The sequence below is a fragment of the Acipenser ruthenus genome, chromosome 13 (assembly GCF_902713425.1).
Source record: "Acipenser ruthenus chromosome 13, fAciRut3.2 maternal haplotype, whole genome shotgun sequence".
NCBI lineage: Eukaryota > Metazoa > Chordata > Actinopteri > Acipenseriformes > Acipenseridae > Acipenser > Acipenser ruthenus.
Genome location: NC_081201.1, coordinates 1038695 through 1058343, shown reverse-complemented (window position 1 = coordinate 1058343; position 19649 = coordinate 1038695). Strand labels below are relative to the sequence as shown.

Below are 19649 nucleotides of genomic sequence, written 5' to 3'. Positions count from 1 at the left end.
AAGCAACAGTATACAGAATTATAACCCCAAATGCAATATGAAAGGTCTATAGGACCCAAGGGGTGTATGGTGAAAGTTGGGAGAATATTTGTCAAAATCAAGGGAATGCATTTATAATGACCATAAAACAAACACACTAAATTGACTATCCAGTCAGTGCCTGCGTATAATAAAGCGACTTTATCTATTTCATTGTTTATTTAATTGCACGAAAGAACACTATGCACATAAAACGTGTAAACGAGTCATGTGGCGTGTTGCTGTGTGAGGTCACTTCCTTCTTCAGAGCGAGTTGAGCAACAAAAAGCAAGAAAGCGTTGCACTGCGTTTGCGAAAGGAAGCAAGGTACAGTAATGCTTTAGCACGTCAAATACATAGACAGCTAGCTGTCTCATCCGAAATAATCCTTTGGGTATATAAGCAAAGCAGTTGCTTTCTGGTATTATATCACTACGGATTCTCATTTTCAAGAAAAGGGCATATTTTTAAAAAATGCAGTATCTTTTCACTTTAAACCGCTTTGACATTGACAGTACTAGCGGAGGCATTGTTGTATTACAATTAGCTTATTCATGTTTCTATTCTTATCATTCGGGGGAAAAAAAAAATTGCATTACCGGTGATGATATACGAAAATAATAGCATTATCCAAGCAGGTTTAGCTTTACGTTAAACTGTCGCTTGCTGTTGTTATGTTTAGATCCGTTGCACGGTTTATTGTGACTGTGTAAATAATTATTATCTGTCCGTGCCAGGAGACACGTTGTGAGTTTGGTGCTGAAGGGGCTTTGTGGTTTTATAATAATAGTGCGCTAGATGATTTTATCGACTGAGATGACGTTTTTTCTTTTCTTAAAATGGCCTGCCACAGTATCTATGTAATGTTGTATGTACTGCAATACCTCTGCCTCTAGGGTATAAACGGTGGTGGATATTTCCGAAATCTGAGGTCTTCAGCTGTGAAGCAGTGTACTACATAAAATATAGAATATATATTTATATATATATAAAACGAGAGCAGACGAGGCGTATGCAGCGGCTCACAACTCCCTTGTAATTACATTTGTTGTCGAACAGTAAACGTCTTATTTGTGATTCCTTCCAAACAAACTTTTATTCTGGAGCATATGGTAATTGAAGGAGAGCCGTGTATCACATCTATTCAGGATTCGCAGTGTAAGAGGGCAGCATGATCAAAATAAAACGAATGCATTTTTTTTTTATTGAAAACATTTTATTTTGTAAGGGAGTTCCGCTTTCATTTTACAAAATTAATTGTGCGCAAGGCGGAAGGGTGATAACACAGTTGTGAATAAATAAAAAGTACCAGTAGCACAAAAACCCGCTGTGTACTCATTTTAAAAATGCAAACTTTAACACGATGGGAATCTTTGTAACCAGCAAAATCGTAAATATTCACATCTTAAACTATAAACACATTTCCACTCCGTAATGCTGGGGCACTCCTTGCTTTTCATCGACTGCAGCGGTTCCCAGCCTGTGGCCCGTGACTAAACTCCAGGGGGTCTGCAAACAACTCCCAAAATACATCACGCAGCGCTTGCAACAAAACATTTCTACAGAGACACGTTGTGCTACTACAGTGTATTACTAAGCAACACAACAAACGCTTTAACCACATTATAAATAATAAGATATGTATGTAGGCTGTATTTTTCCGCTTTATCTGTTTTTATTTAATTTAATTTTATTACGGTTGTGTTTATAAATTAATATATATTGCCGTAAATGCACATATTTATAATTTGTGAGGGTTCTACTGCTTGTATTCACTGCTCAGTGAAAAAACTAGGGGAGGGGTGGGGGGGATCTGCCCATGTTGCGTTAGAAATGTTGCGGGACCAGCACTGGTATTTACATTTACTGCATCCCAGTAAATACTTTACTTTCTACATGTACTTCTACATATAAGCCTACAAATTAGTTTCAAAATGCTCTTGTGAAATAAATGCATGGCAAGTGATCCATGGGAAAAATCCAACCCCAAGGTGGTCCCTACATTGAAAAAAGGGTGAGAAGCAATGAACTAATGCTATGCTGTAGGAGCTGTTTGTTTGACATCTCTCGCATAATCATTGCCCTTCTGTATTTATCACCGGAAAGCGTTTGTGACTTCCTTAAAAACTATTCATTTTGCAGGGGAATTTCTGTAATGCTGTTAATAAAAAAAAAAAAAAAAAGACGACACACTGATTTGAAGCGGTGTACTCTTAATAGGTCCTTTGAAAATGCTGGATAATGTCTGTGGAAATGTTAAATGGGGGTCTGTATGAATTTAACTCCTCGTTCCTGAGCAGTGCTTTCATTTCCAGCAGTTTAGTTGCATCAGAAGAGCACTGAGCCCTGAACTCTCCATCTGTCCAACAATGCAGCCGTTTGTTCAGTGCTTCACCATGTAACCCCCAGAAAAGCGTCGAGTGTGTGTGTGTGTGTGTGTGTGTTTTGTCCCCTTTCACGACTGCCCTCTTTCATATTTTTTTGCACAGAGTGAAGTGCATTGTCCCCAAGCTGTCCTGCTGTGCTGAGTCAGACTTTGAGAGACAGAGTAACAACAAACTGCCTAGAGGTGGAATAGTGCACAGAGACAGACGGAGAGAGAGAGCGAGCGAGGAAAAGACAGGCCTGCAAGAATCCTACTGAGTCAGCTCCTCCGTGTTAACCAAGCAATAAAGGTATGTTGTCATCGTCAAACACAGCTGCACTTTGAGCAGCGTCCACATGTGATCAATCCATATCAGTCAGTCGGGGGCAAAGACTGTGTTAACAAGATCAGATCCAGTGAAAGCTTGCTTCAGTCTAAACTTTCATTTCTGTGTTAAAAGGGAGGGAGGGACTTCTCATATTAAGTAAGGTACACATCTCCCCTTCTGTTTCTTTGAGTAAGTCTTGTATTGTTTGACTGCAGATGAGCTAACAGATTTTTACAGTGATCAGCACACCACGTTGCAGCCCAGATCGCATGCTCTGTCTTCATTTGTATTGCATGGAGATCTGAGGCTGTGCATGATTACAGTATACAGTAACATGCAGGGAGAGGTGTTTCTATTACAGACTGAGAGACTGAATCTCCGCAGCCATGCCTGCATTGAAAGCAGAGGAGCCTGGGCAGGAGGAGACCGTGCAGGACGGGGGTGACGTTGTGTACGAGAAGGAGCACGATGATGGTGTCAGGTGAGGTTCAGCCTCAGAACTGTGTTATCAGTATTTCAGTTACATTATCATTTAATATGCTCTATCGCTGTAGCTGTGCGGTCTTTATAGAGTGCGTGTGCGTGCACGGTCACTGCAGTGCTGACCACGTTGTCTCCCGCAGCCCCAGTGACCTGTCCGAGCTGCTGAAGGCAGGGACTGTGGAGGCTCACGACAAGGCTGAGAACACGCAGTTTGTCAAGGACTTCCTGAAAGGCCACATCAGGAAGGAGCTCTTTAAGGTGAGTGCGTGCGTGTGTGCGTGTGTGTGTAACTCCTACACTGTGTGGACAAATTTGCCCAACACATGAATAGGAAGCAGAAACATTTCTTTGTGTAAAAGAAAACGTTTCCGTTGAGTTTGGAAGTGTAAATCTCATCCACATGCTGATAGGTACGCATGCATCTGTGGGTGTGACAGTATTAGAGTGCCGATGCCTCTTTTTAATAACTATAATAAGAAGCAGCCTCTAAGCCACTAGCAGCTAAGAAGTCTCTGAGGTTAATCTGCACTTAAGAGGATTCAGCTTCTCGGTGGTATACGGCAGTCTGGATTGTGTTTCCCTAAACACTGCCCGTGTTAGTGAAGAGAGGGTTAATGAGCAGCAGCTCCCAGGATCAGTGATAGTAATACAGTTCTAAACACAGCACTGACCCCTCTTTATTTTCACTATCTGGCTTTCACATCGCATCCACAACAAAATTAGTTAAAATTCATTTATAAATACTAAAAGAAATGTAGTAAGTAATGACAGTTGTTCGCACTGTTGAGTGTTGGATAGCCAGGGCTCAGTTTGGTCTCTCCTGTCCCGGCAGCTGGGGACGGTGGCCCTGTACTTCACATACTCTGCCCTGGAGGAGGAGATGGATGGGAACAGGGATCAGCCCCAGTTCGCCCCGCTCTACTTCCCAGAGGAGCTGCACAGACGGGAGGCGCTGGCCAAAGACCTGGAGTTCTTCTACGGAGAGAACTGGCAGGCGGTGGTGCAGCTCTCAGAGGCCACACGGAAATACGTAGACCGAATCCACGAGGTGGGGCGCAGCGAGCCGGAGCTGCTGGTGGCCCACGCGTACACCCGCTACATGGGGGACCTGTCCGGGGGCCAGGTGCTAAAGAAGGTGGCCCAGCGGGCACTGAAGCTGCCCAGCACCGGAGAGGGGGTCCAGTTCTACACCTTCGACAACATCAGCAGCGCCAAGGAGTTCAAGCAGCTGTACCGCAGCAGGATGAACGACCTGGACCTCGACCAGGAGACCAAGCTCAGGATCGTGGAGGAGGCCAACCGCGCCTTCGGCTTCAACATGGAGGTAGGCTGGCATTAAAGAAAGCTAAACTGAGTACTCCGGCCGCTAGATATGGTGTCAATAAACCATTAAGAAAATGCGAGTGAGTATTGAAAGATTGTAGGCTTCGAATCAGGATCTTCAAAACCACAGTTAAGCAGCAGCTAAACCTGAGTATTAGTCAGTGCTGAATAAGATCTCAGTTTTAACAAAACATGTGAATGTCCAGGATTTCTAAACTTGATTTCTAAATGCCAACAGATTTTCAACGAGCTGGAAAGAGTTGGGAAGACTATAAAGGACGAGGTGCTGGATGGGGGTCTGCCGGAGTACGACGGGAAAGGGGACCTCAGTAAATGCCCCTACTACGCTGCAAAAACAGGTATGTGTCAGCTTGACTGAAGCCTCGTTCATATGCATTTCAATACAGAGAGCAGCAACGCATCACACACTTTAGACTATGGGCTTCATAAACTGTGCTGATTAATAGACTAATCAAAACATCTGTGTTTCTGCCCCTTTGTGCTTGCGCGCGCGTGTTTTTTTCTCATTGTTATTTCCCATCTTTTTCCCCCAGCTGCTGGCGGTGGCTCTGCCTGTGTCTGCCACATGGCCATGGCAGTGCTGAGACACCCCACCGGGCAGGTCATAATGTCTGCCTGCATTGCCCTGCTAGCAGGCGTTGCTGCTTGGTACCTGATGTGATTGGAAGGCGTGGCCTAAAGACTGGATTCTGTAACCATAGCGACGCCCCTCCCTCCTGACCCAATGCTCTGCCTAACCCTTCCTGAGTCACAGTAGATGACAATGTGGTGTTGAGAAAATGAGCCGCTTATGCCAAGTCCTTTCTCTTTCATTTCTTTTTTAAAATCTGCAATTATTTTAGTCGTTGCTGGTACAGATAAATTCACTGCTGTTCTTTTTTTTTTTTTTTTTTTTTTTTTAATGGGTTGGAGTTGGAGTATACTGTACTGGAATTGTCTGTTTTGTTCAGCTAGTATTTGTATTTTGTGTTTAGTGACTGATTTGTACCCTGTGGGATCTGTTTTCTTTCTTTTTTCTCTGAAACTGTGTGATTCCTTCTGTGTGCGTGGGAGTGTTGTATCAGATAAAAGCCATTCCTTGAAATACTGAAACCCAGTTACCCAGACATGTACCCTCACTGGACTAACCACACTAGGAGGGGTCTAGCTATGGTCACTGTGCAACACATTTCAAAATAGTTTAATTATTATAGCACTGTTGTAAGACTTGACACAATTCTATGCATCTTGATTTCACCATTTATATATCTGTAACAGGACGGAGGCTGGGTGCGGACTGACGCCTCAACACCGCAAGCGAGCGTCTTAACCACTGTGCAAAAGATCCGGGCTCGTCTGCACCCGTGGTTATAGAGCTGTTAACCTCATCTCACCGACAGCGTAGAGTCCATAACGGCAGTGCATCACACAACACTGCCCGTCACACATCAACCCGACAGCATCACACAACACTGCCCGTCACACATCAACCCGACAGCATCACACAACACTGCCCGTCACACATCAACCCGACAGCATCACACAACACTGCCCATCACACATCAACTGACAGCATCACACAACACTGCCCGTCACTGTTTTGTGAGCAGAAGATTTGAAGATTTGTACTTTTATCTAAATTGAGCGACATTGATTTTGTCATGGGATTCGTGCAACCAGCTCTTCAGAATGTACGGTTTGACCTGGCATTCCTGTCAGTGAACAAGCCTATCCATCCAGGCCAGGGAGCGCGCACACACACACACACAGTGTAACTGAAAGCAGGTCCTTGTGACGCCATAGAATAGGAACAGATGTCCTTTATAGGGGACGGGTTTAAAGCTGCAACTCTTGGTAGGAAAGAAAAAACTAAAAACCTCAGTTGAACGGATGTAGTTTTGTTTGTGTAAAATGATTTAAATGGAAACTATGTACTGTTCTCTATTGTTTAGCAGTGACCGCAGGTGGCATGAACACACACTGTAACCTTTGCTTCCTATGCAGTGTCTGCAGTGGTATTAGTATTAACGTAGTATTACAGCACATGTCTGAAATGTGCCGTCTGCTATTAACTTTAATATATCTAGATCGTACTGCATATGCAGTTTCTGCTGTTTGTTTTAATCTAATCTGTGGAAGATATGTAGTGTAATTCAGTTCCATTTGGCTTCTGTAACGAGGCGTTTGTTTCTTATGGGCAGATTGTTAACAGGTCCGTTTTTGACCCACACATATGCAGTGCTTTGCGTGTGCATGCCAATGGGCAACCACTATGATTGAGTGCGGCTTGCCACTGTGCCTGGTATCGAGACAGACTGTCTAAGTGAGCAAAGTAACTCGTAGGAATTTAAATGCCCATTTCTCTACTACATTTCCCAGCTGGTGGGATTCAGGTGCCGATCAGATATAGCAGGTATAGGGGACCTGACGAGAAGTAAAAAACGCCAATATAACCCAAGCAGTATCAAAGCACAGAAGGAAAGTTGGGCTGAAATAATAAAGAGTCTTATCGATACCTTTCTGTGTGATTAACAGCACTACATCGAATAGATTGCTATGCATTTTTAAAAGAGATTTATAAAATTCACTTATTTCACTGCAGCACTTTACCCAGTGTTAGAAAAGTCAGGATGATTATATATATATATATATATATATATATATATATATATATATATATAAACACATACACTAATGTAGGAATGGAAAGTGTGATGCAAAAAGCTAGCACTCAAAGTGAGGGCAGAAACTACATAATATCAGCAGCCGCTGCTGCCAACAAATGACACAAACATGTTTGACCACCAGTGTGTGTGTGTTTTTTTTTTTAAACATAGCTTGTGGTGGCTTACTGGTAAAACAAACAAAAAAACAGTTGAAACAGTTACTACTTTTTAGCGGGTCTTGACTGCAATACCAGTGTGTGGCCTGTTAAGGGCCCTGCTGAATTTAACATCCACCTGTGTGTTACAAACCCTCCTTTGAGTGCAATATCATTGTAATACTGGAAGATCATGCAATTATTATCACAATCTGTTTTTCTGTGCAAATGTTAGACTAATCTGCTTATGAAGGTCAAGGAAATGCTTGTAAACCTAAGAGTAATATCCTGTTTTTATTTTACAACATTAAAATTAATATTGCTTTTTATGCACAATTTGTCAGTGTGTGTGTCTTTTTTTTAACTGTATATATTAAAAACTCGTCTGTTCAGTCACTATCTTGGCAGACATCACAAATTTCACCAAGGGTTTTCAAAATAATTAACACAGGAAATTCAGAAGCTACGGGATGCATGTCAGAAGAGGGTTTGTTTCTTTGACAAACCCAGGTCTCAGTTGAATTAATCAATTGAAAGACCGAAGTATTCCATTATAGATTTATTTTTATTATAATTGGAACATGCGTGTATGTGTACACAAGGGCAGAAGGCAATGAAACACCCAAATCACACTCTACCTCTTGAGAAGCATCTGGATTGTGTTCTCACTACCAACAACATACACAAATGCAGCTCTCTCTCTCTCTCTCTCTCTCTCTCTCTATATATATATATATATATTATATGTGTGTGTTTTATTCTGTCATTATTGCATGGACTATAGGATGTTAGAACAGATCTGAATTAAATAACTCCAATTTGAATTTATTTATATTACCTGTAGACACCTCTATACCTACCATATGCAACCCTGATTCTGGCTGCAGTTTTTGGTGTTATTCATAAGGTAACCCTTTATAAAGGGTGTCAAACTCAACTAAGGTATAGCTTAGGAACCGTTCATCCCATTTTCATGATACCTGGACAGGTTCCCTAAACGACACAAAGCAAAGTCACAATGACCTACTTAAAAAGGAGCCCTGTCTAGATCTTGGGAGACACGCTTCCAAATGTAATCAAACTTGTCTTCTTACACCCCATCTCACGGTACACACTGACACCAGAACGAACTGTACTGCGCGTCGCGCTGGTATGATATTCTGTTCTACGTGCTGTGCCTGCACCTGGACTGGACCTAAAATGCACATTATAAATCTGTATTGCTTTCTGGAGCACAAAATACACCGGCACCTGAACCTCAAACATACTATGTTCAGATAAGGCGATAATTCTAAAAGAAAAACAGAACCTGTAGGACACACAGAACAAAGACGACAACAAAACCATACAGCCACTACTAGTCTGGCTCATTAGGACCAAGTCTGACACCCTGACCCAGGCACCAGCTCACTGTGTGAGGATCCGGGCCCCAGAACTGTGCCTTCGTTCCCAAAGCCCCTTTCAGGGGCCCGACCTTTTCACTCAAGACCTCGTCTCACATTACCTGTCTCTGGAGCATGCATATGTTTTATATATAGCATCACAATGAGAATATCACAACATGCCACAGCTACAGGGATACATCCACAATTAGCAGGGCCAACAGAAAAATATTTTAATATACTCTTCCAAACTCAAAATAGAGAAATCTCACACCAAGAGATAACCCCGTTCTGTACATTTCAAAATGTATGTTATGGAAATGAAAGTGTGCAAGGATGAAGTCAGGTGAAGTATAGTAAAGAAGGTTTTTCTGCAGGTATAGATTTGTGGACAGATCGCTGCTAGATTTCGGGGGCACCATCGCCGTCTCCTTTTCGGGTTGGGCGTCAGCGAGCATTACTGTAGCTTCACTCTGCTCAGAGCAGTGTGGTTGGGACGGCAGGTATCAGCTATTGTTCACTCTGTCTGCAGTGCACCTCCAGTTTAAAAATCCTCCCTCCATACCAGCAAGGGCTTCCTGCTCCCTACAGCCTAACTGCCAGTGTACCGCTTCCCTGCAAACACAAGGAGGCAAAATAAATAAATAAATAAATAAATAAATAAAGAACCATTGGTGACATCATTGAACACACAATGATTAACATGACCCTAACATCACATTAATAAATGCATGCTTTTCCAGGCTTCCTAACCCATCTTTTAAAGAGGCTTCCTGCACATGTTTTAGGGAGGGACCCTGTGTGTACCTAGGGGAAGGTCCAGGGTCACCCCTGAGGAGCAGCCCTGGCGAGACGAGATGAAGGGCGGTCGGACAGGGAGGGGGAGAGAGGCACGTTTGTTTTAGTGTGCGGACTTTGTCGACTTCACACATTACAGTGACGTTACGGCCAATGCCCTCATAAGGTGACTTTTTTTTTTGTTTGTTTATGCTCTATAAACGAACCCCCAAAACAGAGACAAGACAGCGCGAGAGATGGCCTACCTCTGCTGGGGCTGTCAGGAGCTAAACATTCGCTTTAGTTTGGAGAAGAACCCCTCCTCCTTGTCCTGCCCCTCCGCAGAGCTTTCTTGCCTGGCCTCTGACTGCTGCCCCTTGGCACCCCCACCTGGACATAAAGAGGCATTGCATCAGTGGCTGCGGACAGCCTTTTCGCTGCCTGGCAAGTTTTTAAATGTATTTATTTATTTTAAAAAAACGGTTTATTTTAAGAGAGAGAAAAAGGCTGAACAATGCAGAATTCTCAAGCCTGCTTGAAGTCGTGCTACAGACTTACATTGTGGACAGCCCAGCGGAGGGGTCATCTCAGACTATTACATTGTGGACAGTGAAGTGGAGGGGTCATCTCAGACTATTACATTGTGGACAGTGAAGCGGAGGGGTCATCTCAGACTATTACATTGTGGACAGTGAAGCGGAGGGGTCATCTCTCACTTCCTGAGGGGGTTCGAATTGATGTTTTTAAAGGCCTCTCTATGCAGTTTTTATCTCATTAGCAAAACCCTTGAATGCCATCTGTAACTACTTGTAACTCTGCTCGCCACAATTCAAAACACTGACAACTATGCAAACATAACCGGAGTACTGGAGGACTGCATTTCTGCCTGTAAGCGAGGGGCAGGCAGGCAGGTAGGCAGCACTGGGCAGCACTCACCAGCAGCAGTGTCGGTGACTCCGTTGACCGTGCCTTCCACGTCCGTCTCACCCTCAGCATAGCTCATGACCAGAGAGCGCTGTCTGTCTGTCAGTCTCCTGCAGGCAGGGGAAGGAACAGACTCTAAATTTCACTGATCTGGAGGGTTTCCCCAAGCAGAACTGAAAATAACTTTTATTCCCAAATTCCAGATTTAAAAAAATGAACAGATTGGATAGGTTTTATTATATTAACTGTGAAGTAAAAAAATAAATAAATAAATAAAGCAGTTATTGTTTCTTATATTTCCACTTTTGAGGTCTTTAAAAGAGTGTTTGTATAAGATACATAAACTAATTAAACAGTATCAACTCAAGATCTATTATCACCAATACCATTATCTCAAATTCTTGAATCATTTGGCAATTGCAATGAATTAAACAGCATAACGGAAGATGTCTTTTTTTTTTTTTTCTTTTTTTTTTTTAAGTTTTCTTCCCAGTCTTTACAAAACTTGGGCATCTGTATTTCTCCTGCTCCCATGGTGTGAGTGGGTGTGAGAGAGGGTGGAAAGGTGTGAGAGTGTGTGAGGGTGTGAGAGGGTGCAATAGTGTGAGTGGGTGTGAGGGTGGAATGGTGTGAGAGAGTGTGAGGGTGCAATGGTGTGAGGGTGCGAGGGTGTAAAGACACCCAGTCATCCCGACAGTCTCTTACTTGGGGACTCGGATCTTGATGTGCACGTAGTGATCTCCGTATCCGTAGCTGTTCACCCGCGGGATCCCCTTCCCAGACAGTCGGATCCTCTGGTCACCCTGGATTCCTGCTGGGATCTGTCAGGAGATCAGAGGAAGCCTGTCACACTCTACTGGGAGTCTCACCAATCTGAATTTTAAAACATGGCCGTTTCTCTTTACATCCTCGTCTAAATGATGAATTTTCTTTTCTATAAGATTCACATTTGCAAATAAAAATAAACAAACACACACTGGCTGCAACCAATACAATACATGGATGGGAAGCAAAACCTTACCTATGTTACACTGATAAGTCATCAATACCATTCATAACAAACTTCAGTATCTGATCTACATGAAGCGGACGATGAGCCCCCTCCGAATTCACAGAACTGATCAACAAGCATCAGCAGCTCGATAGAGGACAATACAGCTGAGCTCACACTGTCATGGAATGCCCCATCAGGAGGTGTATGTGGTGCCGCAGGTACCCACCGTGATATTGACAGTCTCGTACAGACCCTGTGCCCGGGCCGTGCCCCCCAGGATCGCCTGTGCGATGGAGATGAAGAGGTCCGAGTGAATGTCCGCCCCTTCTCTCCTGAACAGCGGGCTCTTCTGAACCTGCAGGAATGCAGAGAGAGCACGGCACAGCGTTATTCACGGCAGACTCGCTGGTTCTGTGTGGGCAGAATCCAGGCAGGGGAATCTCTGACAGTCTGAGCCATTCCAGGTCCTGCAACTTCCACAGTTTGTAGAACCTGGAAAACGTCTCTGATTCTTGGAAATGTTTTAAACGATTGTTTTGAAATGAGAAATGGAAAAGCCTGGTGAAAGCTCTACGATTCAAATGCGATGGACTTGGGTGGATCTTTTAAGACGTGCGTTCCATTGAAGGGCATCATGCTTTAGTTCTGTCAGATGAGAACTCAATGAACTGCTCGAGCCTGATCAGATGCTGTGACCGACCTTCCAGCTGCTACTCACCCGAAACGAGATGAAGATCTCCTTCTTCCCGACAGGCATCCGGACCGTCTGCCCATCCTCCACCCCTGAAACACCCAAACACCCAAGTCTGTGTTACAGACCTGCCATCGTCAGCGCTGATCCCCAAACCCAGAGCAATAGAAAATACCCCAGTGTTAGCTACTCCAGCTAAGGCAGTGCAGAGCCCTCACCTGCAGGGACTGGCACCACCACTGTCCGCCTCTGTTTGGTCTGACCGGACCCCCGGCATGATACGCAGGGTGTGACCATGACTGAGCCACGCCCACCGCAGCGTCGACAGGTGGAGCGCATCACGAAGGGGCCTGTGTTTATCGTCTCCTGCGCGGGGCAAAGGGGATAGAGAGGGTTAAAGCTGTGCACAGTCGCTTTGTCATGCTATTAAGACTATCAAACACCTGATGGTGAGGAATTTAGTAACACTAAAAGAAACGTAATAAATTCAGGAATTGTAGTTCAGAGTGTTTTGAGGTTATGGATGAGTGCATGGTTTAGTCTGCTCTGGCTTGCTGGTGCCTGGTGGACTCACCATGCCCGTGCCGCTGCAGTAGTGGCAGTGCTGCACCTTGGTACCCGGCTCATGCCCCTTGCCGTCGCAGCGCTGGCAGGAATCTTCAATGTTCACCGCAATCTCTTTATTCACCCCCTTGGCTGCCTGGATGAAAGTCAGCTCCATGATGTACTGGGGAAAAGAAACCAAACTACTGAGCAGCATTGAGACCGGGCACAGCCTCACATGTCACGTGACATGTAAACCTCCTTCATAAAACATGGCCTCGAGATTAATGCACGACAAAACAGCGCAACCACTGTATTGCAATGTATCCAGCACAATGCAAGCGACAGCCATTTCAGAGAGATCCACCCCCTCCCACATTACATACACACACACACACAAACAAGTGAGACTACAACATTATGGTAATGTTCATGATACGAGATGACCCTTTAAATGAGCAATGACATGGTCCCAGGGCCTCACCTCCTGCGGCTGGTCGAACATGGAGTTCATATTCCCGAATTGCGAGCCCGAGAACTCCCCGAAGATCTTGCGGAAGAGCTCCTCTGGGTCGACGTTGGCCCCACCACGCCAGTACTGCTGGCTGCCGGCACCGGCCTGGCCCGAGTCAAACCCAGCAGACCCGTAGGTGTCATACTGCTTCCTCTTCACCTCGTCACTCAGCACCTGCAGAAGGGCGGGCGCAGTGTGAGAACCTCTCCATTCATCTCCTTGAGAGTCAGCTAATCTGCTTTAATGGTTCTTTTATTATAGAAGTCAATGGACTAAGTGATGCAGAGAAAACACTGACTGGCATTTCTTAAAAGCACTTTAATATCCTGGAAAATGTTATGGAAAGACTTTTTTTTAAAATACGTTTTATTTTTTATTGCTTTGATATTTTGTTATGAACATACAATATTGAATGCAGTACTATGCCGAACACACTATATTGGATTAATACAGTACTATATGCACAACACAAGCACAGTTACCTCGTATGCTTCAGCCAGCTGGGCAAACTTCTCTTTGGCCTGAGGGTCATCCTTGTTTGTGTCTGGATGGTACTTCTTAGCAAGCTACAGAGAAGAGGAGAGAAGCACAAAGACAGTGTCAGCAAAGGGACTTCATCCAGGAGGCTGTGCATGGGACTGTAGCCAGGGACTCGGGAAAACAGAGTGCCCCAGCACTGAGGGACTGGAGGCAGTGTGGGCTAATGCGTGGAGCCCAGCCTGTTGCTCAGAGCGTTTCCCTCCTACCTGGTAATACGCCTTCTTGATCTCTTTCTGAGTGGAGGAGCGCGGCACCCCCAGCACTTGGTAGAAGTCCTGCTTGTTGGGATGGGAGGCACTGGTGTGGAAGGAAGCAGCACTGATTGCACTGGGGGCACCCAGTCCTGTAAAGAGCAGAGAGAGAGAGAGAGAGAGAGAGAGAGAGAGAGAGATTTCAAATCGGTCAGGTCTCACCTTGTCAGCTTAATAACAGCAGGATTCAGGTCAACCAAATATATACATATCTCCACATGCTGCAGGTTTCCCAAAGCCATGTGTGTAACAGTTTGGCTTCTAGAATGTCCAAGGGGCAAGCAGGTTTAAAGCAGCACTGGGAAGCAGGGCTGCCACCTAAAGCGAGTGCAGGCAGGCTGACCTATGGAAGATGAAGGATCGTACATCATACTGTAGTACAGAATGCGGGTGAATGCGATGCACTCAGCACAGCCCGAGTTTCCTCATCCACTGAATTCGAAAACAAAATAATACAGCGTGTTTGTCTGCACAGTTCTGCTTGCGCAAATCTCAACGCCACGCAGTCTTTTTAACCCGGCTGAAGCTGCAACGCTTAACCTTCCAGCTATCAATTATTTGCCACGACAGATCCAGCCCCTCGCTGTACTGTACACGGCACTGACTTGACTTATCAACACATGGATTCTCTGGTGTAGGGAATGATTAGAAAGAGGGGGCGTCTGCATCTTTATCCACTACAGTCCCACTAATCAAAACAAGTCTGGTCCGCTGCTATTCTAGGTCACAGAATGAACCGGGGGTCAGCCCTGCAGGCCAGAACGAAGTTACTGCTGTCCGCGTTCAATCATTCAAAGAGAGAGATCTGACAAGTCCCCATGAAAACAATAAAATCACAATGCAGGAAATCTACAACGCAGCGCATGGACAACAGCTGAGGGGGATCGAATGTGATGCCCATCATCTCTCCGTATTACTTAATAAGAAAGCAGCTCTGTACCGAGCAGAGGTTCACGATTACTGGGTGTTTTCCACGTGTCTAAGCGCCCCACACAAAGCTGAGGCCCTGGGGCTGCAATTTATCTCCAGCCGGCGACCACACTCACCTGTCAGCCCTCTCAATGTCAAGCCTGTCCCGACTCCTGTCCCCCCGCACCGGTACTGCAGCACACCCGCGGGTGAGCCCTGGCTGTGGACGGAGCGAGGTATCCTCGTTGCGGAGACAAGCCGGGAACAAGCCCGGCGCTGCCCGGTCGAGACAGCTACGGAGACCCAGCGTGCAGAACAGCTAACTGCACAGGACGCCATCATTACACCAGGACTGAGAAGGGAAATAGAAGTGCGCAGGCGCGACTAGAGTCCACGCCACGCCACCGCATGTGCGCATGCGTTGAGGTGCTACAGAACTTTCTACCTCATCACGTGTTGGGGGTGTGGCAGATAGACACGCATGTGAATTTAGTAATATTTAGTAAATATTTTGTGAATTTAGTTATATTTTTGGGAAAATTCTATAGTGCCCAAACATAGTAACGTCTAAATTGTGTACGACCCCCTAAATAATAATACAATTAATAATAATAATAATAATAATAATAATAATAATAATAATAATAATAATAATAATACAGTGCCCCCTTTATAAGGCCACTCTATATTGTGGTATCGGCAAAAACTGATACCGTTTTAAAAAAAATAAGCGCTGCATTTTAAAACCAATGTAAAACAATGTAAAAGGGGGTGTGGGTGACGATTGAACTTCAGAGCCCAGCCCGATGATCGCCGATTGAATAGAACTGCGAGCGAGGCGAGCTGTCAGTGTACGCGTGGTGCTGGTGCAAGCCATGGACTGGGAGACCGCATCCGCCGCTAGCAAGCACAGGGCTTACACAGAGACCCGTGGGAAATATACGATGAACCGCTTCAAAGCATCCAAATTCAAAAACACCACCCCGAAGATCCCCAAGAAAGACGGGAGGGGGGAGGAGAGATCGAATTTGAGCTCTGTGCATTGCGAATTCCTCATTAATTTACAGTGCATTATGTATATGACTGTGCAGTTGAGATTCGAGCTGATATACTGCAGATTGCATGGTAGGATGTTAAACTAAGTAAATCAACAGTCGCATGCAATTCATATTGTCTATGTGAAAGCATGCTCCTGAAACCGGCTGGCAGTTTGGAAGAATTTCCCACATGAATTCGAAACGAGACCGTCGCAAACACTAGTAACGGTCTAATACAGTAATATGGTTTCGTTTCATTCATATACTCTCTGTACTGTTTTGTATGTGGTTGAGTACCCCCTCAGACACGCTGAACCCCAGAGCACTGCAGCGACCCGCTGTGCTGAGCTGTGTCTGCAGCAGTGTGTGTTAGACTGAAGTTCCTCCTGTGCTGTTGATTGAAAACACGAGTCAGAGATTGCACCTCACTGTCGTTTCCACAGTCCTTTCCTGAAGAGATGCTGCAGATGATGCAAGCTGGAAACCTCCTACGATAAACCTGGCCGTACTGTACACCTCCATCCACAGGAAGACTTAGTCCCTTCCGATAACTTAGAAGGGTTTTTTTTGCAGGTGTTCCTTTCTGTTATTATTAATTATTTCTTAAGGTAAACTTTTGTATTAAGTCTCTGCAACTTCCAATGTACCCCTTAACTCTTAACACAGGGCATTTACTGTACCAGCTAACTGACTGTGGCATCAGTGTCCCAGGCTGCCACAGGGCAGTGCATGCTGAGGAGTGTGTTATTGCTGTTATACACTGGTTTGTATATCCCTGAGTGTTTTCTTATAATTATTTTTTGTACTTGATTGCTCTTCTGCGGTTACAGTGAACCTTTCCAAATTCCAAGTTTAACCCTAAATCTGATCCTTGAGGTTTGTAATAAGATTTTGTTCCTGTGCAATGATTACACCACATTTTGCAAAAACTAAAAACTGGGAACCACTACAGTATCAGTTTCTACAGGTTTAGTTTTGTTTTGTTTTTACAAAAAAAAAAAAAGTTGTGCAAGCAGTGGAGAAAAAACTTGTCAAATCAGACCATGCATCCTTGCAAGAGTGTGTGTTGTGACACGTCCATGTAAAAATATATTTAGCAGAAGTCCGCTAAGCTCTCAAGCCTGTGCCTCTCCCACCCTGGACTTGCCCGAACATGCCCCTGAGGAATAAAAAGGATCTCCTGGGAATGATGGGAAATCCTGTGAGTAGGCGTCCTGGCTGACTCCAGTCCCTGGGGTTTCGGTGATAGAGTGAGGCGTACACAGTCCTCGTACACACAGGCTTGAGCATCTGAACCCTTCAGGGCTGTGCGTGCCGTCTTCAGAAAGCAACACGAACGGATACTGTCGTTATTTAGCACCTGATTGAAACCCTGTACTGCCTGTGACCTGGGTGAGAGGTAGGAGAGCGGGCAGCAGTGTGGAGTAGTGGTTAGGGCTCTGGACTCTTGACCGGAGGGTTGTGGGTTCAATCCCCAGTGGGGGACACTGCTGTTGTACCCTTGAGCAAGGTACTTTACCTAGATTGCTCCAGTAAAAACCCAACTGTATAAATGGGTAATTGTATGTAAAATAATGTGATATCTGTATAATGTGAAATAATGTATAATGTGATATCTTGTAACAATTGTAAGTCGCCCTGGATAAGGGCGTCTGCTAATAAATAAATAATAATAATAATAATAGGAGAAAGCTGCAGGTATTGCATAATAACTGCATTCACAAAGACAAATCCAGATTGTTATTGACAGCGCAGTTCACAGATGAAGCCTGTTGGTGATGTATGTGCATGTTCTAGCCCTGAAGTGCACCTAACAACTTCACAGACAGGTCTCTGTCTAAGTGGTTTCTTCTGAGGTACAGTTCCTGCCTGCACAGGTTAGTGGTGTACAAGCAGCCTCGTGATTAATTTAGGTGTTTGTCTGTGCAGAATTCCCCGAATTCAGCAAATCCTGGGTGAAGCAATTTCGTTGCATCTCTGCAGTAAGGTGCAAAAGCTTTGCATTTTTTTAAAAGCAGACGATTCCAGTCTAGGGCAGGAATAGGATCTGTATACTTAAGCTTCAGCTCGGTTTCACTCCAGTGGATTAGCTGCAGTACAATCAGTCCATGTGACCTTCTGCACAGCAAAAACCACTAAGAGTGTAAAACCTTGCATAGCATTCAGTACCATCGAAATGCATCAGATAAAGCGTGATGTTTGCTTGCATGATGCCCCAGTCCCTCCATGCTCACAGCTCTGCTTCTCTCCCCAGGAGTGGATCAGCGATGTGCGGGCTGGCTCAGCTGCCTCCTGTGGGAACCACATCAAATCCAGCTGCAGCCTGATCGCCTTCAACACGGAGCAGGGCGGTAAGCACGGCCAGCAGCCCTTTTCATGGTTCAATGGCCTTACAGATTCCAGCTCTGAGTGTTGGTCCACTCCAGGTTTCACAGGTCTAATGAATTGATTCAGTGCTTTAAGACCTGGCCAGGGGTCCAGTTGGTTTATTTAAACAATAAAGGATAACTGTTTGTACTCGGAAGCTGGCTCAAACCCAGCTGTTCATAATGCATGTGACCACAGAACAAAATGAGGGAAAAAAATATATAATTACAAAGTGCACAAAGTATCGGAAGAAACTTTATGAAAAAAGCCCCCAGTCCCTGTGCTGGGAAGGCCACCTCTATCTTGATCTCCAGTCCCTGTGCTGGGAAGGCTGCCTCTATCTTGATCTCCAGTCCCTGTGCTGGGAATGCTGTATCTTGTCCCAGTCCCTGTGCTGGGAAGGCTGTATCTTGTCCCAGTCCCTGTGCTGGGAAGGCCACCTCTATCTTGATCTCCAGTCCCTGTGCTGGGAAGGCCACCTCTATCTTGATCTCCAGTCCCTGTGCTGGGAAGGCCACCTCTATCTTGATCTCCAGTCCCTGTGCTGGGAATGCTGTATCTTGTCCCAGTCCCTGTGCTGGGAAGGCTGTATCTTGTCCCAGTCCCTGTGCTGGGAAGGCCACCTCTATCTTGATCTCCAGTCCCTGTGCTGGGAAGGCCACCTCTATCTTGATCTCCAGTCCCTGTGCTGGGAAGGCCACCTCTATCTTGATCTCCAGTCCCTGTGCTGGGAATGCTGTATCTTGTCCCAGTCCCTGTGCTGGGAAGGCTGTATCTTGTCCCAGTCCCTGTGCTGGGAAGGCTGTATCTTGTCCCAGTCCCTGTGCTGGGAAAGCTGCTCCGATGTGAACAGTGTGCTCTCGTCTCGTTGCAGGTGGCGGAGTGCTGGGTCTGGTGTCTCTGGACAATGGGAATGAAGAGAAGCACTCTGTGTCTCAGCTGCACTGTCACGCAGGTAGGAGGAGGAGAGGGAGGGGGTGGAGAATATCCTCTCTGGGGAGATTTGGAATAGTCTTGTGAACCAGCTTTGGGGGTGAATGCCTTGTCAGCTTACTTCATTGTAGCAGAAAGATGAGCTCTGCATAGCTAACGTGTTCAGTGTGCCGGCTGATTAATTCACTTTATTATACCTTCATGCTAAATGGAGCGAATGCGCAGTAATATCTGAGCTCATTATAAGCACCATTGATCTTGCTCAGCTTATGTTGTATGAATTCCTAAAAGCAACGTTTTCCCAGCCCTCTAAATAGAGCCCCCCCCCCCCAAAAAAAAGAAAAAGCAGGTGCTTCCTTTCTGTAGGTTTCGTTTTTTTACTCCACTGCAACAGTCCTCCATCTAAACCGTGTTCATCTGGTTATTTCATTCAGAAATTGTGGTGAAGA

General features: G+C 45.2%; 3 protein-coding genes across 5 annotated transcripts in view; 2 read left to right on the top strand and 1 right to left on the bottom strand.

The window, feature by feature from the left end:
- The first annotated feature begins 252 nt into the window (after positions 1-252).
- Positions 253-7674, top strand: LOC117418388 (heme oxygenase 2). Its single transcript, XM_034031375.3, has 7 exons — positions 253-345; positions 2508-2693; positions 3073-3192; positions 3335-3452; positions 4027-4518; positions 4756-4876; positions 5072-7674. The coding sequence occupies exons 3-7, from the start codon at positions 3098-3100 to the stop codon at positions 5197-5199; spliced, it is 954 nt and encodes a 317-aa protein (XP_033887266.2). The 5' UTR covers positions 253-345; positions 2508-2693; positions 3073-3097; the 3' UTR covers positions 5200-7674.
- Positions 7675-8928: 1254 nt separating this feature from the next.
- LOC117418387 (dnaJ homolog subfamily A member 3, mitochondrial) lies at positions 8929-15259 on the bottom strand. 2 transcript variants are annotated; one of them, XM_034925936.2, is made up of 12 exons: positions 15001-15259; positions 13910-14046; positions 13646-13729; positions 13134-13337; positions 12681-12833; positions 12325-12472; positions 12134-12198; positions 11642-11770; positions 11127-11242; positions 10434-10531; positions 9764-9887; positions 8929-9335 (listed from the first exon to the last, which is right to left on the bottom strand). In XM_034925936.2, exons 1-11 carry the CDS (start codon positions 15203-15205, stop codon positions 9778-9780), a joined length of 1449 nt encoding a protein of 482 aa, XP_034781827.1. In that variant the 5' UTR covers positions 15206-15259; the 3' UTR covers positions 8929-9335; positions 9764-9777. The 2 variants fall into 2 exon arrangements, with proteins under 2 accessions (XP_034781827.1, XP_034781826.1); XM_034925935.2 differs by lacking the exon at positions 9764-9887 and having other exon boundaries at positions 15001-15257.
- Positions 15260-15531: 272 nt separating this feature from the next.
- The window catches only part of LOC117418322 (coronin-7), a 64664-nt gene continuing 60546 nt past the window's right edge, over positions 15532-19649 (top strand). For both annotated transcript variants that reach the window (XM_059035395.1, XM_059035396.1), the window contains exons 1-2: positions 15532-18251; positions 19142-19222. In XM_059035395.1, coding sequence (XP_058891378.1) covers positions 18077-18251; positions 19142-19222 — 256 coding nt within the window. In that variant the 5' untranslated portion in view covers positions 15532-18076. The remainder of the gene's footprint in view (positions 18252-19141; positions 19223-19649) is intronic.